The sequence below is a fragment of the Solanum stenotomum genome, chromosome 12 (assembly GCF_019186545.1).
Source record: "Solanum stenotomum isolate F172 chromosome 12, ASM1918654v1, whole genome shotgun sequence".
Lineage (NCBI taxonomy): Eukaryota > Viridiplantae > Streptophyta > Magnoliopsida > Solanales > Solanaceae > Solanum > Solanum stenotomum.
In genome coordinates, this window is record NC_064293.1 from 34,860,423 (window position 1) to 34,886,712 (window position 26,290).

Here is a 26,290-nt window from a genome sequence, read left to right on the forward strand (position 1 = left end):
ACCTCTACGTGAAGACTAACGTATAAGAAATAATATGTAGATGTGAAAACAAATTCCGAGCCCTAAAACTGACTTATAATTGAGGACAAGTGCCCGATAATAATGCAGTCTAGTGATCAGTGAAGTGATTGAAAATCATGGTACTTCATATGATAGCAGGTGTGTTGCGTAGTTCTAATAGTATACATTTGAGGCCATAACTGTATATAGATTATGGAGTATTTAAAATAGACGTGATACGTGGGCAAGTTAGATGTTGGCGTGTGGAAAAACAAAAGAACGGTGAATCAACTTCGAGGGCGATCCATGCCCTACTTATGTGATTACACTTAAAAGTTGAACAAGAAATTATTGCAAAATTTGTATATAACAAGCACGGAAAAATATAATTTAGTGTACGGTGGAATTATTTTCCATTTTAAGATATCAAGAAATTGTTCTAAAAACATGTTGATAACAATTTTGATATAATTGATTCTAAAAAGGCTAAAGACGAATAAGGAATTTTAAACCAGAGGGAATATTTCTTCTTTCTTGTTCATGATTTTTTTTTTTTAGAATAGTGGTGGAATTGTTTCCGATCCAAAAGTGACATGAGTGTTAAATAATTATTCCCAACTTCCAAAATATGCATTATTTCAAATTTCTTACCTATATATTCTCTCTTGAAGAAGGTTTGAGGGGCCTAGACCTCTAACGTTGGTGCTTACGATGAAATAGCATCTATTAAATATTTTTCGATCATATATTTTTTTTAAAAATAGCTATTATTGTAAAGTTCATGAAACTCTTTGAAAAATTATCAGCAAAATTTGAAATTCTATGATGATAGCTTTGATTATTTATTATATTTAGGGGAATAATCTTCCAACGGAAATCCAAAAGAGGATTTTTATAATTTAGGAAGAAAACGAAATAACTGCACATGTATAGTTGTAGAATAAAGAAATACTGAAATTCCAATAAAGCCCCTCTATACACCTTATTCTTGTTTTTTTTTTTTGGTCTAAAATTAATGCCTTCTAGAGCATATTTAGTTATTTCAACCTTAAAGTATTTCTTTTGTGTGAATAGAATCAGAATTAGATGCCACTTGATGGTGGGTTTTATTCACACAAAATACAGTTTTAGCAGAAAAATGTGGGAAAAAAGAGAAAAAAGAAGTACCCTTACAAAACTAAACTAAAACTAAAAAAAATATTAATAATTGAATCAACTTTCTAATAACCTGAACATTTAAATAATAAAATCAATAATTCAACATGTTCCTAAATTCAGATCTCACTTTAACCTATCTACAGGATATTTTCATGTGCTTAACATATTGAAAATGAAGTAATCCTGTATGTGATGAGATGGTTCTGAGATAGATAATCAATCAATAATATACAATAATTGTAATGAATATCCTATAGTTTAAATTTTCAAAAGAAGTGCAAACTTCGACGTTCCAGTACACTCAAAATATTTATGAAATTAATCAGAAGCATCATATTATAATTTGATTAGTTTAATTTTCTTTATCGCATTAATGAGATCCAATACTAGCCTGACCAAAAAATCATACAAAAGCCAGTAATTTAATCATGGAATATATAGAATTCTGTGAAAAATATAATAATCTATACTTTCCCGTTCAAAAATAAATGGTACAGTATTTTAGTTTGTTTTCAAATAAGCGTCGTGTTACGTTCTATCAATTCAATCTCGAAAAATAAAAAGAAAGACTATCTTTAATTAGTTTCGTGATAATAAGGAATAAATTGCGCATGTACACACTCTGTTGAGGGTATTTTGGTAAGGAAACGTAGAGGGGCTGCTTTATATACTTGTACATCACTAATTTTTCTGCCGTTTAGAGTAATTATTGCTATTTTGGGATAATCAGGATATACATTACAATCTTCTTTTGAGCTGCTTACCAAATTTACCCCGCAACTCTCATTCTTGTGTCCTCCTTCTATAATTATGCGGTATTTTCCCATGGAGTTGGTCATGCCTGATGAATTCAACGTCTCTTTTTTAGTTTTGAGACGATGGCACTGCAATTGTACGCGTGCACCTACATTTGCATAGAATTGATTAATGTCAGATCTTCAATTTTCGCCTTTAACAGTTCATGAATTTCAACATACCTGGTAAAGGCTCACTAAGATTGGATTGAAATGCGGAACGACAAGGATCACAATAGACACTTCCTTCTATAATGATTACACGATTTTTAGACCCCTCAATAATCCCCAACAAGGACAATAAACAAATAACACTAGCAATCAAGATTACATGAGCTGATTTTCCCATTTTATGTCCTTTTGTTTTAAAAATGTATTCTCTATATTGTATTTTGAAGTCTTTTCTTTTTATATATATATACTTGTATTTTGGTAGTTACTTTATTTGGTTATTGTTGTGTTTTTGTGGTGAGGATTTTTTTTTATTTTACTTAAAGTAGTACATCCATTACTTTTTTTCTAGTTTAAATGAAAACAAATAGTTTTTAAAAAAGTACTACATTAACTCCTACTTAGACTCTTTATGTTATTCTTTGTGTTTCTCTCGAACACACAGATAAATCAACAAAATATGTTGGTTAGTCAAGTCAGGTCCTGCTGAAAGTTCGGGAAAGAGTGGCTATTAAATCAAAATTGAATTAATAACTAGCAATAATAATAAGTATATGACCAATTACCTTTAATTATGAAATGAATAAGAACCAAAAATATGAAATTAATTAAAAAAATAAATTATTCTTACATCTTAGAAGAATCGGTCTCTAAAATAAATCTCATGTAGCCAACACTCAAATATAAAGAAGAAAAACTCTCAAATTGGATTAATAATAATATCCTACCTTAAATAACAAAAGAATATTCATAAGAGGCTACAAGCACACAACTCTTTAAATTTAAAATAAAAACATATATAATAATCTTTCCTTTTAAAAAAATTCGGATATCTGTTTAAAATTTAGTTTTACGCCTCCAATCTTGTATAGCAATGAAGGCATGCCTCATAAATGCTATAAACACCCTATCATGTGTTGGAGGTCGAACTCAAGAACCAAATTATAGCTCCCAACTCCCAACTATAAAACCATGCTCAAAGACAATATTTGCATTTTTAGCTATAAAATCATGAACTTGACAACTCTTTTCTCAAGTATTGTGCTAAAGTTCAAACTCACTGGAGAAACTCTAATTGATTGAGCTCAATTGGCTGATTGTAACTAACTCCTAACTAATTGAAGATAGTTTGTTACAACTAATCAATACAAAAGGACTGATCTACCCTTGATCATCTTAATGGTTTTAACTAACTTAACTACTTCATTCTCATATCTCATCAATGACCACTAGAAAATTAAAAAAAAAATCAATGAAACATAAAGTAAGGAACCAAAAAGAGGTATTCTCCCTGTTTCAATTAACTAGTTATTTAAAAAAAAATTGTCTCCTTTCTTTTTTCGGAAATGTTTTCAATCCATTTTGAAAAAGAATGTCTCTTTTTTCCCCGAAAACTCTTTAATTAACTTTTCAAAATGACATGTTCGAGACCACATAATTAAAAGGACATTTTGATACATTTTAGTTTAAGATTACAAGATTTAAAGATCTTCTTAATTTTGTTAAATTTCGTATCAAATTAAAATTAGATAAATAAATTAGAACGGAAAAATACCTGATGCTGTTGCTGCTAATAATCGTGGTATTTTTGGTTCACGAATGATGATGGTTATTTTATAGTACTACGTACTTATTCTTTTAAAGCTCCAAGGAATAAAGTTTAGAAACCTCTCAAGCCTCAAAATCAAAACTCAAACTAACACAAAATTACATTAAAATTACCATATCGTCCTTAGTTTAACTGTATATATATAGATGTAAAATTAATGACACATCAAATAAATTAAATGTAGGACTACTTTTAGAACCTGTTTGGATAGACTTATTTTAAGCACTTTTCTAGCGTTTATAAACGCTTGATTTTAAACTATATGATAAAAATAAGCTAAAAGTCATATGTTAGAGATTTTAACTTATGAATCAAAAGTCGATCCAAACAAACTCTTAATCTTATTGTAATTCAATTTAAAATCCTTTAGGCCTGGTTAATATCTTTAAGTTCAGGGAGATATTCCATTTCCTTGAATTCTTGTTGACATTCTGGTGCTGCTTTTTTGGTCAAGAAAAAGAGAGCATTGGATTCACGATTCTTTCCAGCAATGCCATTGTTGCTAGTCAGTGTAACTCTTGATGATTCCTTGGTATGTCCTTCAGTTGGGATCTCACTGCAATCTTCTTTTGGACTTTTTATCAAATATGTCTCGCAGATTTCGTTCTCGTGATCACCTTCTATCAACATGTGGTAATATCCAGTGGAGTTAGTCGAGGCTGTTACAGTTATTGTGACTTGTTCAGTTTCGGGGTGTCGGCATTGCATCCCCACCCTCGCATCTGCATGTGTACGTACAAATTAAATAGTTTAGTGCAAATCTAATCATTACAAATGAACTCATTTATTCACCAACAGAAATTATTATTTTCGAGTCCAACTATGAATTTATATGCAATTTTTATCAGACTTTTAAGGTTTTTGTGCACTCCTTTTGAAAGACATCTATAGTTTGTTTAGTTTGGCTTTTAAAAAGAGTTTTTTTTTTTTTTTTTTTTTTTTTTTTTTTTATAGTATTTCGGTTTTTAAAAAAACATAAAAATTTAAACACTTGTTTTTAAATAAAAAAAGACAAAAAAATAAGGTAGAAATCTATAAAATAGACAAGTAATTAGGGACAACTGAAAAAGGAAAAGTGGACAAGTAATTAGGAACAGATGGAGTATATGATAGATAATCTTAGGATCCTGGTATAATTTTTTTCCTAATTTTAGGTAATAACCTCAACCAAACACAAAATAAATTTAAATTCAAAATTTTCATTGGACAACTCAATTAATCCATCAAAACAAACAACCTTTAAGACTAGTTGCCTTAATTACCTTTTATCTCTCTCAAAAAGTCGTGTGTTTTGTATGAAGGAAAATATTTTAATTTTTTTGAATTATCTCTAGAAAAATAAGCTTTAATGAGGAAAATGACTTTCCTAATGAAAATAAAAAAACAAGTTCTCTCCACCCTACCCACCTAGCGTTCCCAACCCCCATCCTTTGACTCTTCCACCTCAAACCCACAATCCGCACCCCATCATAATATTTTGCTAACTTACCAATAAATGCTCTTGAAATAATATTTTCGTACCAAATGTACTCTCAAGTAATTGATTCAATAATAACGATATTATTTGAAAAAATATATACCTGCAACTGGCTCACTAAGATTGGTTTTGAATATTGAACGACAAGGATCACAATACACAATTCCTTCAAGAATAAATTGATAATTATCAGATTCTTCATTGGCTTGAGTAATCCCTAATAGGGAGAACAAGCAAATAGCACTAGCAATAAAGATTATTGTTGATTTTCCCATTTTTCTTCCTTCTTTTTCTTTCTTTTTTTCTAAAATATATATTTTTGGCCTTTCTTTGTTTCTTTCTGCAGGTTGCAAAATCGAAGTTAGAAAGCACCCTTTTTTTGTTTGTCAAAGTGTGGAACCTACAATCTTGAAGGAATGCTTTATATATACTTTTATTATTCTGGCAGTTATTTTTTATTAGGTTGTTGTTTAACTGTAGTCGTTTTGTGGTAAGGAATATTTTTTTTTTTAAAAAAAATTTCCAATGGAAGATAAAAAAGGCATTCCTCCTATTTTAACTCTTGTTCTTTAATTTTTGTTTCCCTATCTCTCTCCCTTATACACAAAAAGTAAAATAAAAAATCTAATCAATGTTTTATGTTAGTCTAGTCATATGCTAAAAGACCAATGAAAGAATTCAAGTTTATTAACTTCATTTCAAACAAATTCAACAGAAAATTTAGGAAAATTAAAGTATACAATAATTAACTTAAGAGTAATTTCACCAAAATATTTACTAAATTATCCTTAATTAAATTGTAGTAAGTAGAGTATCAATTTAATCCTTCTTTACAAATTCACATACTTGAAACATGTCTTTTAATCATCATGATTTTTTTTTATTTTCTTTAAAAAAGAGTACAGGTAAAAAGAATATAAAGAGGATTAAAAAGATAAAAAAATTAAATTACTAGACGAAAATTCACATAGTCAACCAAAACTAAGTTACTAAAATGTAAAGATTATTCCAAAATTTTTTGTGAGCTACTGGCCTTGTTGCTTCAGTATTTTTTTTAGTTTTTCATTCGATGTTCGGAGCCTATTTTGGAGTCTTGACTAAATTCAAATCATGCACTATAAAGCTTATTTAGAGGTGGTGCTCGAAAAAAAGATTTTTTTTCCATATAAAAAGTTGGAGAACTTCTGATTAAAGTGAAACACTCTCACCACTACACCACGAGCCATGTTGGTTGTTGCTTGGCCTTGTGGTAACAATCACACAGATAGGTTAAGATAGGTGGAGAGGAGAGTTACAATTATGGGCCTTGTAAGAAAAGAAAAAACAACAAAAATGGAATTAGGAAAACGCCAACTACCCCTTTTTAGCTCTATCTGAGTAGAAGAAGCTTCGTTGAGTTCAACATCAATGTCTAGTAAAAAGCAGAGGAGGATGTTGAAAGTAAGGAAAAATGGTGGATGTGATGTTGACATAACACGCCCTGCTTAGATTGATTTGCGCGGAGGAAAAGGAAAACAACAAAGACAATCCCCAAAGGGTCCTCTTCTCTTTCTACACTTGTTGGGTTATCCCATAGCCATATATAGCCATATATATGACGTCATCAGCGACATTACTTCATCATTATTCTCCTCGCCCTTCTATCTCTTCCAATTCTTCTTCTTCTTCATCATCTTCTGCTTCTTCTTCGTCATCTTCTTCCTCTTTTGATCAACGACGATGCTTTAATTGGAAACTTCTCTGCTTTTCTGGTAAATCTTTTAATTTCTCTCTTTTTTTTGACCTTGCAAATTGATTCAACTTCGATTCTTTTGTCTATTGAATTGAAATTGAGTTAACCCCTTTGTCTATTGAATTGAAATTTCTGCCAATTTTGGATCGTTTCTATTTTAATTAGTAGATTAATTGATTCTTGATGTGATTTGTTTGATTTATCAAGAAAAAGAAGTTAGGGGTGTTTTCAGTGCATATTGTTTGGATTGGTGGTTGAATACTGAAGTTAATTGTAATGCAGATGGATAGAAATGCTAAAATACACAAATTAAGCCCTTTCTTTTATTGAACAATTTGATTTTATCTCAAAGTAGATAGTGAAAAAAAAGGAGTAGGTAGTAGATATTTACATGTCAGTTATGGAACAATTATCACTGAATCGAATAGTTCTAGTTTGATTTTTCCTGTTCTTATGGATTGTTGGAGTTGTCTAATGTGAAAGAGGGACTGTCATTCTGCAAATTGTAGTGATAGTTGACTGCTACTCACATATATATCCATTCTAAGTTTGTAATCCGATAACACAGATATAACTTGAGCCTTTTGTTCCCGCTTGTCATTTGGATTTGCCATCTTCTTAAGGTTTCTTTTTTTGGATACTTCTATTGCTAAGGAAATGAAAGGGAAGTCGTATTTTATACTAGCTTCTCGATTCTAAGGCGAGAGAACCTTGCACAGGACATTTAGTTGGTTACTTACTGTAGAAATCACTTTAGAAATGGCTTTATGTGCGTCCAGGCCTAACTTGGATAGGATTGAACTGACCATGAGCTTGCAACTATTGGAGACTGCAATGTAATTAACTTTCCAATCAAATATTTGGGGCTCCTGCTAGGGGAAGGTTCAATTGGGGAAATGTGGTGACCGGTGGTTCAGAATTTTGGGGTAGAAGAAAATCTACTTATAAAATGTTGGATAAGATCATTTTGATAAAGGCAACATTATCAAATACCAACCCACGTCATATCCTCATTTCTTATCTTTGTTTCAGTTAGTAAGAGATTGGAGAAATTAATGATAACTTTTCTCTGGGATGTTGCAAAAGGGAAAAGAAAGTACCATCTTGTGAATTGGGAAAGGGGTATGACCCCATTGAAAGTAGTGGGGGTTGGGAAAACGAATGCTAGATATCTTAAACAGATCATTGTCGGGAAAATTGTTATGGAGGTTTGCCAACGAAGGGGGAGCCATGTGGAAGATTGTCATAAATAAGGTGGTGACCAATATCAGTGGCTAGTGAAGGAAGTAACGTCATCTTATAGGAAAAATCTGTGGAAGGAATGAAGGACAAGATGGACTTTTGCAAAGTTTATCGAATTCCAAATCAGAAATATGAATCCACTTCAGTTCTGGCTGAACCTCTAATGTGGGATAACACTTTGAAAGATGACTTCCTACCCCTGGCTGGCAACAAGGAGGTTGTAGTAGCTGAGATCCTTGAAATGACACACACATTTGTTTTGGAATGTAGCTTCTAAAGGACCACTGCAGTATGAGAATATGACAAGGTGAAGCTGTTTCTACTGAGGTTGTGTATTCACTCATAATACAGGAAAACAGGTGGTATGATTTGAGAGGGATACCTTGGAAGCACTGCATTGTCAAACCCTATTATAGGTACTGAATCAGAGAAGGGGAGCTCGAGCTCAAAAGTCAGGCGTTTGTGGAGAGGTTTATGAAAGACAAGGCAGCAAAGAAGATGTCATTTTTATCAAGTTATGCAACTTAAGAAGCAATATTGGCCGTGACCAATAAAAAGAGAGATTGTATAGCAGTGTTTTCAAAAGCAAAAAGGACAAAAAAGCTCTAAGGTCCATTGTGCCTTTAAGCACAAATGAAATATGGGTTTAAATGAAAAAAGGTGCAAGGGGAGAAACAAGACAAATACATACTCCACCTGTCCCAATTTATGTGACACACTTTCGTTTTTAGTTAGTCCCAAAAAGAATGATACATTTTCATATTTAGTATTAATTTAACTTTAAAATATCCATTTTACCCTTAATGAGATATCTATGACTTGTTTTAAATCACAAATTTCAAAAGTCTTTCTTTCATTCTTAAACTCCATGCCAAGTCAAAGAACATCACATAGATTGGGATGGAGGGAATATATATATGTTTAGTCCAAGACTAATGATTATAAGCATGAATGGCAAATATATGTTGTTGTACTTTTGCAAAGACACCCTCCCCATACCTCACTTGTGGGATACACTAGGTATGTTGTTGTATTTTTGCAAAGACAACACTTTTTTGATGCATTGTTTATGCAATTTTTGGGAAAAAAAGGTCTAGGCATAGAGATAGTTACATGATAATTTTCTAAGTCAGCAAATTCTTAATTATAGACCGACATATTATCCAAATTTTAGTCAACATTTAAAAGAATTTCAAAGTTGGAATATTTTAGGATGTATAGGATGGACAATTCAAGGTGTAAGGTGGCAAACAACTCAAGGTGTAAAGCGTGAAGGGGGTGAAAACTAAGGCGTAAAGAGTGCAATGGATCTTGTGCGAATATTAGCTTCACCTTTGAGACATTGGTCAGCACATAGGTAATTATGCTATTGTATAATCAACTGGTGAGAAGGATATATTTTAGTCATTGCCATATTGCTTGTGCTTATATAATTGGAGCTGTTAGTTGCTTCTATCCAATCCCTTACCTGAGGTTGCAATTTTAATTGCTCCATCTTACGTATACAACACTCATTAGGGTTGAAACTGCTCCAATTTTTTTTTTTTTTTTTGATTTCCTGTTCCCCCTTGAAGTTATCACTATTTCACCAACTCTTAGACTGAAGTCTGCTTTTTAGACAAATCAATACTGTTTGTTCAGTGATTATATTCCAGGCTAAAGCCATAGAATCTGCTCTCCTTTCTCCTGGTGGATTGTGCAGTTGGAAATGATTTCATTAAGTTTTATGTTATTTATGCTCTTGTAGTGCCCTTAGTGAACAGGTTTTGTCTCCTCTCTGATTGCAGTCAACTGTTTTCTGAATTTTGAATAGCCATGTAGTATATCTGAGTTAGTACATAGTTTCTTGCGTTCTTCTGCAAAATCCTTATTGTTGCTTACACTTCAAATGTCTTGGCAAGTATGAACCCATTTTTTAATTTTTTTTTTGTAAATTGTTTCTCTGAGGATTTGGTCTGCCCATCTGCAGGGATAAACAACATCTGTAGAAGTCAAAGCTTTAGAGCCCATGCAATGGGTACAACTGAAGGAAGTGTTATGTCTCCGAAAGTCTTGATGGATACGGGGGATGAACCTGAACATCTTCTAGTCCTTGTTCATGGCATCTTAGCAAGGTAGGGAGCTTTGTTTACTTATCCTGAAAGGATGCTTTCACGTGTCTACAAATTTTATATACATGTGTGTAGATATAATATGTATGTACATGCAATTGAAAAGGCTACAGTTGACTCCTCTGAGGTGGTTGGGGTTTACCCACTACAACAACATACCCAGTGTAATCCCCCAAGTGGGGTCTGGAGAGGTTAGGATGTACATACTTCACCCCTACCTTACTGGGGTAGAGAGGCTGTTTCTGATGGGGTTTACCAGATTAAAAAAAGGAGTTTCAATCTGAATGGAGTAAAAAAGTGCCTGTTGGTCTTTCCTCTATTTTTGCAGGGCTGTTGATTTGAGTAGTCAATTTGCTTGTAGTCAACCATACTCAAACCTTGACTTTCTAAGTGCTCAAGAAAGGAAAAGCTTTAACATTGAGAAAACATTATGATCAGAACCAATAACATTTTATTTTTTATGTGACCTTTGGTATGTAAATATTATGTTCGAGTAGTAGTGCTATCCCGAGGTTAGGTTTAAGTGGTCTTACATTCTCACTTTTAACACACATCACATGGTTGGAACATCTCTTTTTCCCAGAGTACGAAACTTGACCTGAGAAAATCTCCAGGTGACATACATGTCTATATCCGTTTATCACTTTTATATTTCACCCTTGAACCTTTTTCCATGTTATTGAGGTTGATTTACTTTCTATTCCATGATCTGGTTGTCAAGGGTTGTGTCTGATATTTGTGTATGGGCACCGTCTTAATTGCTGATATATCACCCATATCAGTCAATTAAGTACGCCTCAACCCCAAATAAATGTTCATATCTTCCATAATAAAAAAATTCTTCCTGAAAATTAGCATGCTGCTGTTTGCATCACTGATCTTTCCAAAGAATGCAGCCCAAGTGATTGGACGTATGTACAAGCAGAGTTGAGAAGGCGGTTGGGAAGAAACTTTTTGATATATGGTACATTTTTTAGTGAAACTTATCCTTATATTCTCATGAATTTATTTTTTAATTTTCTAGGTTTTTCTTCCTTCAATTTTGCATGCTACATCAAGAAAGTAAATGCTTATATTCGAATTCCAAGAAGCTATCTGACTTTCTTTTTGTGGCGTTCAGCAAGTTCATGTAATACGTTCACTAAAACCTTCACTGGGATTGATGGAGCTGGAAAACGACTAGCAGATGAAGTGAGTATGTAAAAGAGGTCACTGTGCTGTATAGTTGCGAGTCTGGTGCTACTGTGTGGTCTCATGGTGTAGGAAAGGTGGCTATATTTTTCTTGTTTGGTTGGGGCAGAAATATGATGCTACTAAGCTTTTTTATTTTTAGTTCTCTTTTAGGCTAACTTGGTTTTTTTTTTTAAAAAAATTTGTATGGTTAGCGTTGGTTTTTGGTTATGGCAATACTCTATTCAAAGCAATAAAACCCTGACAGGTAGGTATATCCTACTGTGGTACTTGCTGTTTAAGAAGTGTAGGTCAATCTTGTCTTGCTGTTTTGCTGCATGTGAATAAAATTTCAGCTCAGTACAATGTTTGCTGAAAGATGTCCAGCTTTTCCATCAGTGCATCACATATAGATTTTTCTAATTGTCTAAAGTTGGCCTCTATATACCTTATACTTCATATGCATATTTCCAACATAATTAAATAATTTTTTTTGTCAAAAGCTAGTTGTTTCGGCCTGCATTCTGTATTCGTCTCAGAAACTCCAATTATGTCAAGGAAGTATATGAATGGTCAAATTTCACCTTTTTTTACCAAATCCAAAAAAAGAAAAGTTTATGAATGGTCAAATAGTTTCCAACCACACACTTCTGACATGAAAACATAACCGTCTTGAACCCGTGCATATTTGGTGGCTACTTTCAAGTTTCCAATAAATAGGTTGTGCTTACAAAGTGAAATTATGAACGCTCATCTTCCTTATTTGGAACTTTTGATTATGAACAGGTCAGGCTGGTTGTAAAGAAGAAAGAAAGCCTGAAGAAGATATCCTTTTTAGCTCATTCTCTTGGTGGATTGATTGCAAGATATGCACTTGGCGAACTTTATTCATCAGACAACTGTAATGAGCAGTCCAATGATGCAGTCACTTCAACTAGTGCAAACCTCAAATCAGTAGGCTCCTTAAATATAGGATTGATTGCTGGCCTGGAGCCAGTCAATTTTATCACCTTGGCAACACCACATCTTGGTGTGAGAGGGAAAAATCAGGTCTGTTCTCATGGTACAATCTTATCACTTATGCATCAAAAATCTTATCTCAGTGTTTCTTAAATGGGATGTTTTCGCCCTTTTTAATAAAAGTAATTTACCTTTACCTACTATACTTGTCCTTAAAAAGTAACTAGATTATGTCCATTACAATTCCTTGTTTTTAGGGATTTCAGTTGTTTTTATATCCTATTTTCTTGCTTTTAAATGTGTAAATCTCGTAATGGAGTCTCTACCTGGAAATTCTGAAACTTGAGTGGAATAGTAGGTGCCAGTGGAGTAAAAACTTTAAAAACGCTTGTATTAGTTCCAACTTAGATGTTAAAATGGTATCTTATTTGTAAATTGTTGTGCTCGGGTACCTCATGCACATCTATAATAGAGTGCATTCAGTCATTTGTTTTTTTGGGGCATTTACGTAGTTTCTATACGAATGTCTAATAACAGTCATCGTTTCATTTGACATGTCTTAATATGTTTGATACCATTCTATTCTACATAAATTTCACAACCTTTGAAGTTCAAATTTATCAGTTAATTCAAATTTTAAATTTGAGATATGTGATCTCTGTGCTCTTAACTTTTTCAAAATTTTCCATCATTGATGTAATACATACAAGTCAAAGTAGTGTAATAAATTTTGGACCCCGAGTCCATTAAAATACCATTATGTAAAATGGGACAGAGGCGAGGGAGTAAAATTTTGTGAATTCTTCATAAGAGTAAAGGCTTAGTGTGAAATACTAGAAAAGTTGATATCATCAGTTTTTATTGTGTGCTTTATGAGGATAAAAGGATAGAAGCCTGTAGATATGCACGGCTGTGAAAAAGCTTTTTGCATGGCATGCAACTGCTGGAAATTTTTGGAGTCTTCATCATCTTTGCAGAATATCCAAAAGATACTTGTTACTCCTATTTTACTTCTGTGTGGATCCTTCCTTTAATTGGTGCACAAATCTTAACAGGTATCAATGAAATGGCCAAAAGAACTTTTCATTTACTATATTTTAATATCTTTTTCCCTTATCAAATGTTGTTTTAAATAAGAGCACCATTTTAAGTGAAAGTTGGAAATTTATATTGTTTAATATTGAATGAGAGAAACTATGCCAGTACTTATTTACTTAAATAAATTATACAAGTGTTGATCAATATTTACAAGTCAAGAAAATGAAACATAACACATTCTATTTCACTAAAGCAAATATCAGGAAAGAAAAGAACGATGAATTAAACATTAAGCCACATGGTATAGCAAAAAACAAATGCCTTACCAGGCTGTCAATAAGTTCTGTGTCAACAAACCTGAAACCAGTTATTGTCTGAGCTCATATTATCTTACGTATAAGAGGATATCATAATTTGGGACATTAATGTTAGGTTGAATGAGTCGCTAAGTGTTTTCTTGAATCAGTTTAAACCATAATGTGTTTAAATTCTCAGAATTTGGATGGTATGTTATTATTAATAGCTTATCTAGAAAAAAAGTGTTATGATCACTTCGTAACGGCCTCTGACATCAGGACAGTTGATTAGCTTTTACTTTTCAGCTTCCTTTTCTCTTTGGGTTGCCAATCTTGGAGAAACTTGCAGCACCTATAGCTCCTATATTTGTTGGTCAAACTGGTAGTCAGCTCTTCCTTACAGATGGCAAACCTACTAAACCACCTCTTTTGCTAAGGATGGCATCAGACTGTGATGATGGAAAATTTATGTGAGTAGAAATATCTCCACCAGTCCTTGAAGCAGCTGTTTCTCCATGCCTTTCTTTTTACCTTATGCCTGGAGTTTCCTTATTGCAGATCAGCGCTTGGTGCTTTCAAATGGCGTGTTCTTTATGCTAATGTCTCTTATGATCGTATCCTGTTGGATCTCATTTGTTGTTTCTTCATTTAATTAGCAAAATTAATTCATTGATAAAGTTCATTCCCGTGCTTCTTCTCCCAATATTTTGAAGTGATTGCAGTGGTTTCTTGACATATCTAGATATGGTCGGTTGGCGTACATCATCTATAAGAAGGGTGACAGAACTTGTCAAGGTGATTTGTGATTTACTATTCATTTGTTACTTTAATTGTCCATAAATATAGGTCTGTGAATGTTGACATTTAGTCAAGATAAAAACAGAAAAGGACATTCAAGTATAATTCGTTTGGCTAAGCACGATTTACTCAAGGGTCCCGATCTGAAGTTTATTCGTCCAGATCTAATTGACATTCCTGCGAAGAGGTATTGGGACAATATGAGAACTGAGTTTTTTTTTTTTTTTTTTTTGGAAAAAAAGAGAACTGCAATTTGAATAAGCCCAGAACAATAGGAAGTACAAAGTAAAATTTGCAATGAGAACTGCAAGAATGCCCTATATCAGAACTATTAATTAGTTTCATTTTGTTTGTACAATAATTAAAACTTAAAAGGTATATCGGATATGAGATGAAATAGCTTGAGTACCATAAACTTCCTTGCAGTAGGTGAACCTAAACCGGAAAATTTCTCTATCAACTTTTCTTCTACTGGAACCTTCGGTTTTAATGTTGCTTAGACAATAATGAAAACTTAAAAGGCATATGCACATAACCTGCACATGGGTAGGTAATCATCTCTCCATCCATGATAGCATGTAACTTACCTATATAAGTTTTCTTTGTTGGGGATTAGACAATGGAAATTACTTTGACACTTCATTTGCATCTTCTCTTGAAACAAAAAAGAAACCTTGATTTTATGTTTGGTGTACTGAAATTAGAATTTAGAAACTGTTACAGGTTTTAGACCTTTACTTGTATACAAGCTTCCTTGTTTGGGAAATTTGATTTCTCAAAGTTACACTATGTTAAGAATGTGCCACCAAGACTTACCCTTCGGTGTGGCCCAGTGGTTTGGGCTTGGGACTTCCATGTTGGAGGTCTCAAGTTCAAAACCCCTTGCCAGCGAAAGCAAGAGCTTTGCCTTCTGGGTCGAGCTCGTCGCATCGGGCTTGCGTAGTGCGGGTTACCTCTCCAGTGTGGTTTGCGAGCTATTGCATAGGAGCAAGAGTTTTACCCTATGCGCACCCAAAGGGTAGCGGCAGTGGGTTTTTCTTGTCTTAAAAAATAAATAAAAAAATGTGCCACCAAGACTCAAGGTAAGTTTTATAAAGTGGTTGTTAGACCAATTATGTTGTATGGGGCAGAGTGTTGGCCAGTAAAGAACACACTTCCAAAAGATGGGAGTAATGGAAATGAGGATGTTGAGATGGATATGTGGACATACTAGGAGAGATAAGATTAGAAACGAAGATATTCGAGACAAAGTGGGAGTGAACTTCGTGGTGGACAAGATGAGCGAGGCGAAGTTGACATTGTTAGGACATGTAAAGAGGAGATGCATAAATGCCCTAGTGAGTAGGTGTGAGAGGTTGGCTATGGTGGGTATGAGGAGAGGTAGAGGTAGGCCGAAGAAGTATTGGGGAGAGTTGATTAGATAGGACACGATACACCTGCAAGCTGATTAGATAGGACATGATACACCTGCAGTTGATCAGATAGGACATGATACACCTGCAGCTGATTAGATAGGACATAAGTCGAGCGTTGTCTACTTATCCTTATTAGTATTATTATTAATATTCTCCTACTATCTTATTCTTCAAGTTTACTATTACTTGTTGTTTCCTTCGCTTCAGTAACGTATTATTTGTTGTCGCTACAATTCTTTCCCCATTATTTTCTACATGACTTCTTCACTACTGTATTTCCTTTGCTTACTGATTTTGATATATTTTTCTTGAGCCGGGGGTCTATTTGAAATAACCTCTCTGCCTTCATAAGGTAGGAGTAAGGTTGCGTACACACCACCCTCCCTAGACCCCACTTGTGGGATTACATTGAGTATGTAGTTGTTTCAATAATTTAAGTTAGAATTACTTGGTAGTTTTCCAGAGATGAAATGAACTTATATGATGGTGAGTTACTGTATGTCCCGGATGAAAGAATGACTTTACTTTGAATGAAAAGAAGAAGTATTTAATTTATTGTTTTAGCCCTGGAAAAAAGTCCGTTGTAGTTGCCTACTGCAGGCGAGGGATGAGATGCAATTGATCTTTAAATTGAGGGAGCTGTTCAGTTCTCCTCAGCTGGCACTTCAAATTATGATTCTCAGCACAGTTATTCAATGACTTATAAGTCTTTTTTTTCTTCATTCCCTAAATGAGGAAGTGTATACTTTATGCAACTGACACTGATATCCTCTAGTAAATGGCAAAAGAATAGTTCGCACTGTGCTCATTTTATGGCTGGATATGTCTTATTAGTCTTCATTTCTAAGTATCTGCTGTGTCATGCATGCATACTTGTGATTCTCATAGTTGGATGAATATAATACTCATAAAAGCATGGTATCATGAAATCTTATTCATTAGCAGGATTTTAGCTGTAGAACTTTGAAAAATAACGATCTGGAAACAGAGTTTTCTCTTAGGAGTTCATTACACAACGATTTTGTTTGTGTACAATTCTAAAATTTTATTGAAATGGCAGCCCCCTTGGCGATCTTTGGATGGCTACAAACATGTAGTAGATGTGGAGTATTGTCCTCCAGCTTCATGCGAAGGACCTCATTACCCCTTAGAGGCAGCCAAAGCAAAGGAGGCAGCCCAAAATGCACCAAGCACACAGAGGACATTAAAATATCATGAAAGTATGGAAGGTAATAGTACTAATAGAGCTGCTTCTGTTTGTTGCAATGAATCTCAATGCCACTATCTCTATATCATACTAGAATCTTACTACTCTTTTCGAACAGAGGAAATGATACGTGGCTTGCAACAGTTGGGGTGGAAAAAAATTGATGTTAGCTTTCACTCAGCGTTCTGGCCCTTTTTTGCACATAACAATATCCATGTAAGTTCCTTCCATATTCCATTTCCTTATGTTCCTCCCTGTCTGGGTTCTAATTCGATCACTATTTTCCGGTGACAGGTGAAGAATGAGTTTTTTCACAATGCTGGAGTAGGAGTAATTGCTCATGTCGCAGACCACATAAAGCAACAAGAGAAGCAACCCGAATCTTCCTCCTTAATTACCCCTAGCTTGTAACTCATATAGTTGTACAGAAAGCAATCCAGCATACATTTAAATGAAATCAAAACGCTATAATTGATTGGAAATGTATATTTTTCAGAACACTACTGGTGGTTTTTCGTTAAGCATATTCAAGATATATGTATAGTGATATGATTTTTGGTGAAGGGTGTTTAATTGACCACCCTTTGCTCCGTCACCAGTTTCAATAGGAAGACTGTTGATGTTAGCATTGTACCCTGTATTAGTTGTTATCTATGACATATTATGTGATTTGCTCTTTTCCGTGTTCGAAAGGTAAAGTAAATTGAAGTACAATAGTGTGACAATATGAAGGGAAAAAAATACATATATAAATTTAAATTTGGATAATGCAAGCAAAAGAACACAGCTATAGTACACCTTGATTCTGATTTCATTGTAGCAAATGAAACATATATATAGGGAAAAGTCGAGACAAAAAGAGAGCAAACAGAGAATTGCAAAACCCCCTAATGAGCATATTTAAGTTTACTTCAAATCACATTATAGAACAACCAGTTGCATTGTCATCACTAAACATATGCCTGGTTCGTTCATCGAAAATGGTATTGTAAGGTAGCTCTGCATAGGAACCGTGAGCATGGCTACAATAGCCATGCACACGGTAGTTGTAGGAAGAAGGCGAGGCATAGTAAGTGCCCGGCCTGCTGTAGAATGTATCATAATAATAATGGTGCATGTAGTTATGGTATTCAGGATTGTATGGATATGGCCATAGTTCAGCTCTCTTTCCAGTTTTTCTCACTGTTTTGAGGATTTTTTTCTGATCTGCCCACCCTGTTACTGTCACCTTTTGCATGTTCATGTCTATGTCAATGTTGTCCACTCCTGTGAATACCAAAAATGAAACAAAAGTATATTCAAGGGTTTTGTAACAAATCAATTACTCTATTTTTTAACAATACCAGAAGTTGTTATACAATAGTTGGAAAAAAATAGTATTTTCCCAGAAGCATGTTTCGAGTCTTGGCCAAGCACAAATTGTTATTCTAATATTAACTAAGTATTTTCGAATTGATTAGTCAAACCCCTAGTATTTCGCACTACTCTTACACTTGAGAAAACAAATTAATAGAATAAGGATTAAAAAAAAGGATCAATTCTTCAAATCATATTAATATTTAATGAGTTAGGTCCCAAGAATTATTGGATAATGAAAAAAATCCATTCCATATCCAAGCAATAAGCATAGAGAGTTGGAGACAGAAAAAAATTCACCAGCTGTGTGAATGACGACTTTGGTCATATGTCTATTTGGTGGATATATAATAATTTAAATTTCCAACTAGAAGTTGTAAGAAAATTATTTTATAGGAAAATATCATTGTATAAGATATGCTTTCATATTTATTATAATTCTATTACAAAGCTGGGCAGGGTTGTCTTATATAAAAAAATCTAAATAAAAGGTATTGTGATATACAATACTGTTGAAAATTAAGGACTTAGCAACTTGCAAAATTTATAGCTAAACAACAAATTTTTATGCTAATTTCATTTAGTTATAAGTTAGGACGGATTTTAAGAAAATTCATATAGCTTAGAATCTATTTAGCTACGAATTAGCTAAAGAATACCCACAAATTCAGTAGCTAATTCTAAAAAGAAATTAATACCAACCATGAAGCTTCTTGAGAGCCTTCCTTATTTTGCTTTCGCATCCTTGACAATCCATGTGCACTCTCATTTCCACAATCTAAAATGAATAATGTATAACTTATTATACGATCGTCTCGTTATATTTAAAATATTTATACAATCAAATTATATATGGTAAAATTATCAATAAATTTATATTATAAAAATTGATTATAACTAATCTGCCATCACATATTATAATAAAAATATAATTTAAATTGTTTAATTTGTATCATCATTCATAGCACTTTCCCTATTTTAAGCATTTATTTGTTAATATATAATCTCTCTTATAACGGCTACGGCGCAATATGGCAAGTCATCATGAAAAACAAAGTAGCTTGTACCCCCTTTATTTTATTTTTTAATTATATATATAAGCTCAAATTTTTTTTAGGTTAATATTATTAATTAAAAAAAGTAGAGATATTGGAGTGGAAGAGCCACTAATTAGTAAATTTTCTTACTCTTTGTTGCATTCTTTTCGAGTCACTAACCTTAAAACAATTCTCCTTTTATACTCAACAGAAAAAAGAATAGCTAGTAACATGTACATAGTATTGAGTTCTCTTCTTTAGCATGACTATAAGAAGCGTTCATTACTACTAGTATTATTTATCTTCATTTGACTAGAAGATACAAAGATGTTTAAAAGATAAACAGATCATACTCATGTTAAATATTCATGTACCAGACTACAAGCTAGTATTATCTAATTATGTGACTTTTTTAACTTCCGAAGAGAGTCAAATTGGCTAATTTTTGAACTATTGAATTTAATGATCAACTCAATATTTTAAAATATTTAAATGTTGGTAAAAAAATTCAACTAGTTCAAATTTTGGAAAACGAAAAGTCACATAAATCGACGGAGGGAGTAGTATAAAAAAACATGGTCACAAAAACTTTTTTTTAGTACTAGCATTTCAAAATAGAGATTAGCTATATATAGGTAGCTCTTTCTCATTCCTCTCTAGTCTTCAATCTCATTCATATTTTCAAATATATACCGAAGAAGAACGAGACATATCACTTTAAAGAAAAACAATAAGAAGAGGAATGTAATCATGATAACATACACATATTTATAAGAAGACTCAAATAATGCTACAATTTATTTCTCACTATACACTTTTGCTACTGTAGTACAAAAGGAGAGGAAAATATATAACATAAGTATAGAGAGAAATAAAGTGCGAAAAAGTTAGAAACCAATGTGGGATTTAAGGTGAAGCAATGGAAAACATAAACACAAAGAGGGGACGGAGCTAGAAGGCAACTTAACTTACGGCTTCGTCCTGAACTCTATATTTGTGTTATGAAATTAGTAAATATGAATATATATTAAATTTAGAATCCAATTATTAGCATTTGAAGTCATTGTAGTATTCAGAATTCATAGATTCAAATCCTGGCTCCACGTATGCACACAGTCTCAAAACATATAAACACACACTCATGATCGATAACAAAATTATTATACTATATTATATATTCTTCTTTATTTTCTCCTTTAGTTATGGGGTTGTGAATGGTAATTAAGTAGCATTTAAACCAAAAAAAAGACATGAGTTAAAGAAGCAGACCGTCATATTGTGTGACTTTGAGACGATGGAGGAGCTACTAGCAACACAAATGTAAACTTCCTTTAGATGAAATAATTAATGTCCAAGTTTAATTCGTATTCCTTTCTGTGTATAGACTATACTAGTATTGTGTGTTTATATACACACAAAACTTGACCTGGACAGGCATGATTATCTATTAATTGGAGCGTATACAATAAGAAAGATAAGGAAAAATATGACTAAAAATAGTACTATATATTTATTTTTTTAAATGTGGTCCAACCCACAATATAATCATATTTTCTTTTCTTTTCACATTTTTATTTGACCATATATAGGTTGTTATTAATTTTTGGAGACAAACCTTGTGCTATGAGGGCCACAAAAGTTTCAAGAAAATAATAATAAGAAGGAATGGACCATGTTAGAAAGCACACTGAAGTTGCGGCTTTGATAACTAGCTAGAGTGGGTCATTTGCATTTTTTGCCCCCATTTTGGGTTGGTTTCAAACTTTTGTCCCTCAAGATAAACGTTTTTAGGGACACAAGCTTATATTTTCGCATTAGAATATTTTGCGAGTTATGTTTCGCATTTTTTAAAAATTTATGTCCTCAAGGTATGAGTTTGTTTTTTAAAAACAAAAATTAAAAATCAGCTTATTTAAAGCTTGAAGGGACAATCGTGCAATCAAATGAGCAATGAGCTAGAGTCCACTCATCTATTCAACTCCTTGTTTTGGGGAAAATTAAAGGTAGTTGCAATATATGTACTATAGAGTAATGTAATAACAAAGAAATTCATTCTGATCTTGAAAATACAACCAATCTTGTATAAGGACGGGCGTTATCGTGATAACGATTTTTAAATCAATATAATAGTCCCTTTTTATTTTAATTCCAGTAATATCATATAAATTTACTGACTTTGCCTTCTTATTTACAAGGACTATTTATTATTATCCCACCACTATCTTCTTTATGACCTGAATTTTTCAATCTTAGTTTTCTCATACTTGCGAATAATAAAGTTTGCTGAAACCATCAAATTGGGATTGTTATAGTAATTAAGAATGTATAAGAAAAATCATTGAAATTGTAGGGTATTTTACTAAAATTGTCAATTTTACTTAAATGTCAAGACTAGTGTCGTATGTACATAACACTGCACACTTGATTGAGTACAAAAAAAGTTTTTGATATATTTCAAAAGGCTTGAAGTTTGCTTCGTTGTTTACATGATATTGACCCCTAGCTCTAGCTGCAGCTACATCTTATAGAACCTTTTTGGTTCTTTTAATTTTGGTGTCCCAATAATTAAGTAATCGAAAAGAAATAAATATTGATAGGACTGTATTCTAAACTTGATGAAAATTCCCAGAATATTGATCAATTATGTAAGTATGCTATGATACTAATACCTTATTTTGATGTATATACTTCAGTTCCTAACTTATGATTTTCGACTTATTTTTGTTATTTTGACTTAAAAACAAGCATTTAAAGTACTTTTTCACTTATCTTACTCAAACACTACAAATATGCTTAAAAGCACATACTAGCCAATCCAAACATGCTCATAGTCAAATTAACATATTATAGGCATATAACTCTATAAATTGGCCTAGTTCCAGTACTAAAAAGACATCGAATTATCCCTAGCTAATCTGTCGCTAAAAACTTCTAGCTAATTCAAATTTTATATAATTTGTCGCTAATCCGTAACTAAATGAAATTTTTGTTGTTAAGCTACAAAATTTTGTCCGTTGTTAATTTCTTGTTTTCTAGTAATTAGTGTTCCTTAATCCAATCCAACCAAGCCAAGTACCTTGGATTAGCCTCTTGATGCAGCAGAATTGTCATCTTATTCTTGGAATGAACCAAGAAAAGGGCAGACAAATTGCATTTGACAAAACTTAGGTTTCATTGGTTTGTCCATCAAGTATTTTGTCTCTTCGCATAGTAGCACATAATAAATTCAGTTTAGATCAATCAGAGAAGCAACAATAGTGATCAAGAACACGCGATTTTTTGATAACAAAGTCGAGATTATTCAAAGCTAGTTAGTAATAGCCATGGCAGAAAAGGAAGGAGCAATTGTCAAGAAGGGACATGAGGAAGGTTTGAAAATGGCAGTTTGCCTACTCGAAGAATTCGGACTCCCAATGGGGCTCCTCCCTCTTGCTGATGTGATCGAAGTGGGGTTCGTGAAGAACACAGGCTACATGTGGATCCAGCAAAATAAAAAAATTGAACACAAGTTCAAAATGATCAGTAAAATGGTAAGTTATGACACTGAAATAAATGGATATGTTGACAAGAAAAGAATCAAGAAGCTCAAGGGAGTGAAAGCTAAGGAATTGATGTTATGGCCTCCAGTTAATGAGATAACTGTAAATGATCCTCCCACTGGCAAGATTCAATTCAAGAGTCTGGCTGGCATCACCAAAACATTCCCAGTTGAAGCTTTTGCTGCTGGCCAGTAATGGAAATGGAATATATATTTTCTGATTCATGACACTTGTGTGTTTTCTATATTGTTTGCTTTCTTGGTAGAAAGATATTATTTCTTGGAACTGAGGTTTCTCGGTTTTTAAGTAAGTACGTAGCTCAATAAGAAACTTTGTTACCTAGTCTTCCTTTATTAGGGGCCTTAGCTAGTGATCCGGTATATAGAAATTATTGTATACGTCTGTTGGTTCTAGAAAATAAAATGTCTAATGTTTTTTCACCCAAAGAACTTGTTGTATTGTTGCGAGTAGAACGAATGGGGTGCGCTTTGGAAATCTAAATTGTTGAGTTATCGTGCTCAGTAACACTGGGTAGCCAAAGGTGAAGCAGATAATTGCTGATCAAAGTCAAAAAAGCAGGGCATTTCTCATTTTTATAGGAATTTTGTATAAAAACAATGGTATCTCTAATTATAGCCTCAATCGAACGTTCAAAAAAAAGTTCCTATTTGTAAGCGAAGTAAATTACACTACATAAAAAATGATCATTAGCGGCAATATGTATTTTTAGCGGCAATTAGTCTTTGTATATGTCCCTAAAGCCTTTAGTGACATTGGTTCTAATGACACTTAACTAATGCCGGTAAAGACTTTGATACTCTTTATTAATGTCAATATTTATTGCGGCTAAAAGTTGTTTTTGTTGTAGTGTTAACCCAAGGTTAGGTATAGACCAAATCCTAATTAAGGAAATTTTAAAATCAGACAAGAAAAAACCTTTTCTTATGTCATTCGATCTTCGTGGTTGAAAAATAGAAAAAGATAATAAGACATGTAGTTTCATACATGTATCTCCCCATGTATAACAAAAACATCGAAAATGCTGCCAACTATTTAGATTTTCTATCTAAAAGATTCTCAATATAAATAGGAAGACGTTTTAAATACCACACATGGATTACTGGTATTTAATTAAAACATGGCCTTGGATGCCTCTTGATGTAGAAAAATTGTCATCTTATTCTTGGAATGAACAAAGAAAAGGGTAGACAAATTGCATTTGATAAAACGTAGGTCCAGCAACAAGTGAAAACTGATAACTATTGATAAACCAAGAATCACAAAAGAGTTGAAAAAGTATTTCTGTATTTTCTGTTTTATAATTTTATAAACTAGATACCTATAATTGCAAGCATGACTTGAGCACCATGTCTTGCACAATATATATCAGAATGTCAATGGTGTGATTTTGCATAGTTAAAAAAAGAAATATTCTGCCAGATGTTTTGGAATCATATCTGATATGGTCAACAACAACCATAGCTTTCATTGGTTTTTCCTCAATAAATTCAGTTTCTTTCAAGCAGAGAAGCAAAAATATTAGTAATCAAGAAGAAGCATTCTTTCTTTTGAGAATTCAAATCTATGGCAGAGAAGGAAGGAGCAATTGTCAAGAAGGGGCATGAGGAAGGTTTCAAAATGATGATTTCCCTACTCGAAGAATTCAAACTCCCACTGGGGATCTTCCCTGTTGTTGATGTGATCGAAGTGGGGTTTGTGAAGAACACAGGCTACATGTGGATCCAGCAAGCAAAAAAAGTTGAGCACAAGTTCAAGATGCTCCCCAAACCGGCAAGTTATGACACTGAAATAAGTGGATATATTGACAAGAATAGAATCAAGAAGCTCAAGGGACTGAAAGTTAACACGCCGATAGTGTCGCATCCAGTTAATGAGATCATTGTGGATGATCCTCCCACTGGTAATATTCAATTTAAGGGGTTTGCTGGCATCAGCAGAACTATCCCACTTGAATATTTTGTTGCTGGCCAGTAAGGGAAAAAATCAATGCATATTTTCTGATTCATGACACTTGTGTCTTGTATCCAATTGGTATTAAGCAAAATGATCAATTCATTATTATTTGTGTGTTAGTGCATTGCAGTTTTTGTTTGGCATAAAAAATAAAATGTTTTGTTTTCTGATAGCAATGTCCTGTTCTTTGAGATACACATGTATGTATTGTTGAAGTTAATGCATGTTTCTTCTTCCTGAACTCTCTTCACAACGTGTTTAACGATATAATTGTTAGCAACTCCATTAAAACTATAATGGCTTGTGATCGATTTTACATCAAATACTCCATCAATAAAAAACAGTCTGCTTTCTTTCAAATATCAGTTATTAGCATTTGAAGTCATTGTAGAATTCAGAACCCATAAGTTCAAATCCTGGCACCACCTATGTGCACAGAATCTCGAAACATATAAACGGACACACTCATGATCGATAGCAAAGATTATTATACCATTTAAATGTGGTCACATATTATCTTTTCTTTTCACATTTTTATTTGAGCATAGGTTGTTAATTTTTGGAGACAAACCTTGTGCTATGAGGGACCACAAAAGTTCAAGAAAATAATATGGAGGAGAATTGGGTCATGATAGAAAGCACACTGAAGTTGCGGCTTTGATAGCTAGCTAGAGTGGGTCATTTGTACTTTAATTTCTACGTACCCTATTGTGTGTTTTGTCCGTCCGGACCAAAAACTTTTTTGTGGGACATAAGTATATTTCACATTATAATATCTCACAAAATATGTCTCGTGTCCTTAAAGAACTTGTGTTCGGCTACCTAGACATAAGTTCAATTGCTTAAAACAAAAAATAAAAATCAACTCATATAAAAGATAAAAAATAAAGATCAAATCGGGACAATGTGCAGTTAAATGCGCTAGAGTCCACACATCTATTCAGTTCCTTTTTTTTTAAGCCATCACCAGGGTTGTGAGCCCTTAGTGTGTGGGGTAGGCTTGACCCCGACCATGTCTATTCATCCAAAAAGGTACAAATTAAAGTTAGAGGGGGACATGGACCAAACCTCCAACAAGAAACCAACTACACAAAAATTTCCGAAGAAATAAAGAAAGGATTAGCCTATACAATATCTTTTCCTATAAACCAAAAGTTTTTTATCTAACAAAAAAGTTGTTTTTCTCGTATCTTCTTCGTATGGACG

General features: G+C 33.2%; 5 protein-coding genes across 5 annotated transcripts; 3 read left to right on the forward strand and 2 right to left on the reverse strand.

Moving 5' to 3' along the window:
* Nucleotides 1-4,093: 4,093 nt before the first annotated feature.
* Nucleotides 4,094-5,612, reverse strand: LOC125848215 (pollen allergen Sal k 5.0101-like). The gene is made up of 2 exons (XM_049528046.1): nt 5,313-5,612; nt 4,094-4,454 (listed from the first exon to the last, which is right to left on the reverse strand). The coding sequence occupies exons 1-2, from the start codon at nt 5,482-5,484 to the stop codon at nt 4,099-4,101; spliced, it is 528 nt and encodes a 175-aa protein (XP_049384003.1). The 5' UTR covers nt 5,485-5,612; the 3' UTR covers nt 4,094-4,098.
* A 965-nt stretch (nt 5,613-6,577) lies between these two features.
* On the forward strand, nt 6,578-17,803 carry LOC125848197 (uncharacterized). The gene is made up of 11 exons (XM_049528019.1): nt 6,578-6,960; nt 10,153-10,297; nt 11,191-11,258; nt 11,415-11,485; nt 12,251-12,514; nt 14,065-14,228; nt 14,317-14,372; nt 14,501-14,553; nt 17,032-17,200; nt 17,297-17,394; nt 17,473-17,803. The coding sequence occupies exons 1-11, from the start codon at nt 6,804-6,806 to the stop codon at nt 17,587-17,589; spliced, it is 1,362 nt and encodes a 453-aa protein (XP_049383976.1). The 5' UTR covers nt 6,578-6,803; the 3' UTR covers nt 17,590-17,803.
* Nucleotides 17,804-17,958: 155 nt separating this feature from the next.
* On the reverse strand, nt 17,959-20,938 carry LOC125848217 (heavy metal-associated isoprenylated plant protein 28-like). Its single transcript, XM_049528048.1, has 3 exons — nt 20,841-20,938; nt 19,237-19,312; nt 17,959-18,444 (listed from the first exon to the last, which is right to left on the reverse strand). The coding sequence occupies exons 1-3, from the start codon at nt 20,844-20,846 to the stop codon at nt 18,095-18,097; spliced, it is 432 nt and encodes a 143-aa protein (XP_049384005.1). The 5' UTR covers nt 20,847-20,938; the 3' UTR covers nt 17,959-18,094.
* A 1,948-nt stretch (nt 20,939-22,886) lies between these two features.
* LOC125848220 (uncharacterized) lies at nt 22,887-23,318 on the forward strand. Its single transcript, XM_049528051.1, has one exon. The coding sequence runs from the start codon at nt 22,895-22,897 to the stop codon at nt 23,303-23,305; it is 411 nt and encodes a 136-aa protein (XP_049384008.1). The 5' UTR covers nt 22,887-22,894; the 3' UTR covers nt 23,306-23,318.
* A 1,376-nt stretch (nt 23,319-24,694) lies between these two features.
* LOC125847378 (uncharacterized) lies at nt 24,695-25,105 on the forward strand. The gene has a single exon (XM_049527011.1). The coding sequence runs from the start codon at nt 24,695-24,697 to the stop codon at nt 25,103-25,105; it is 411 nt and encodes a 136-aa protein (XP_049382968.1).
* The last annotated feature ends 1,185 nt before the right edge of the window (nt 25,106-26,290 follow it).

Excerpts from the sequence above, each read along its gene's own strand:
- LOC125848220 (XM_049528051.1), top strand. The coding sequence starts at position 22,895 with ATGGCAGAAAAGGAAGGAGCAATTGTCAAGAAGGGACATGAGGAAGGT.
- LOC125848217 (XM_049528048.1), bottom strand. Across the intron at positions 18,445-19,236 it reads GGCTCTCAAGAAGCTTCATG|GAGTGGACAACATTGACATA; the intron begins GTTGGTATTAAT and ends TGGTATTCACAG.
- LOC125848215 (XM_049528046.1), bottom strand. The coding sequence starts at position 5,484 with ATGGGAAAATCAACAATAATCTTTATTGCTAGTGCTATTTGCTTGTTC. Across the intron at positions 4,455-5,312 it reads TCTTAGTGAGCCAGTTGCAG|ATGCGAGGGTGGGGATGCAA; the intron begins GTATATATTTTT and ends GTACACATGCAG.
- LOC125847378 (XM_049527011.1), top strand. The coding sequence starts at position 24,695 with ATGGCAGAGAAGGAAGGAGCAATTGTCAAGAAGGGGCATGAGGAAGGT.
- LOC125848197 (XM_049528019.1), top strand. The coding sequence starts at position 6,804 with ATGACGTCATCAGCGACATTACTTCATCATTATTCTCCTCGCCCTTCT. Across the intron at positions 12,515-14,064 it reads GTGTGAGAGGGAAAAATCAG|CTTCCTTTTCTCTTTGGGTT; the intron begins GTCTGTTCTCAT and ends TTTACTTTTCAG. Across the intron at positions 14,229-14,316 it reads TGTGATGATGGAAAATTTAT|ATCAGCGCTTGGTGCTTTCA; the intron begins GTGAGTAGAAAT and ends TCCTTATTGCAG.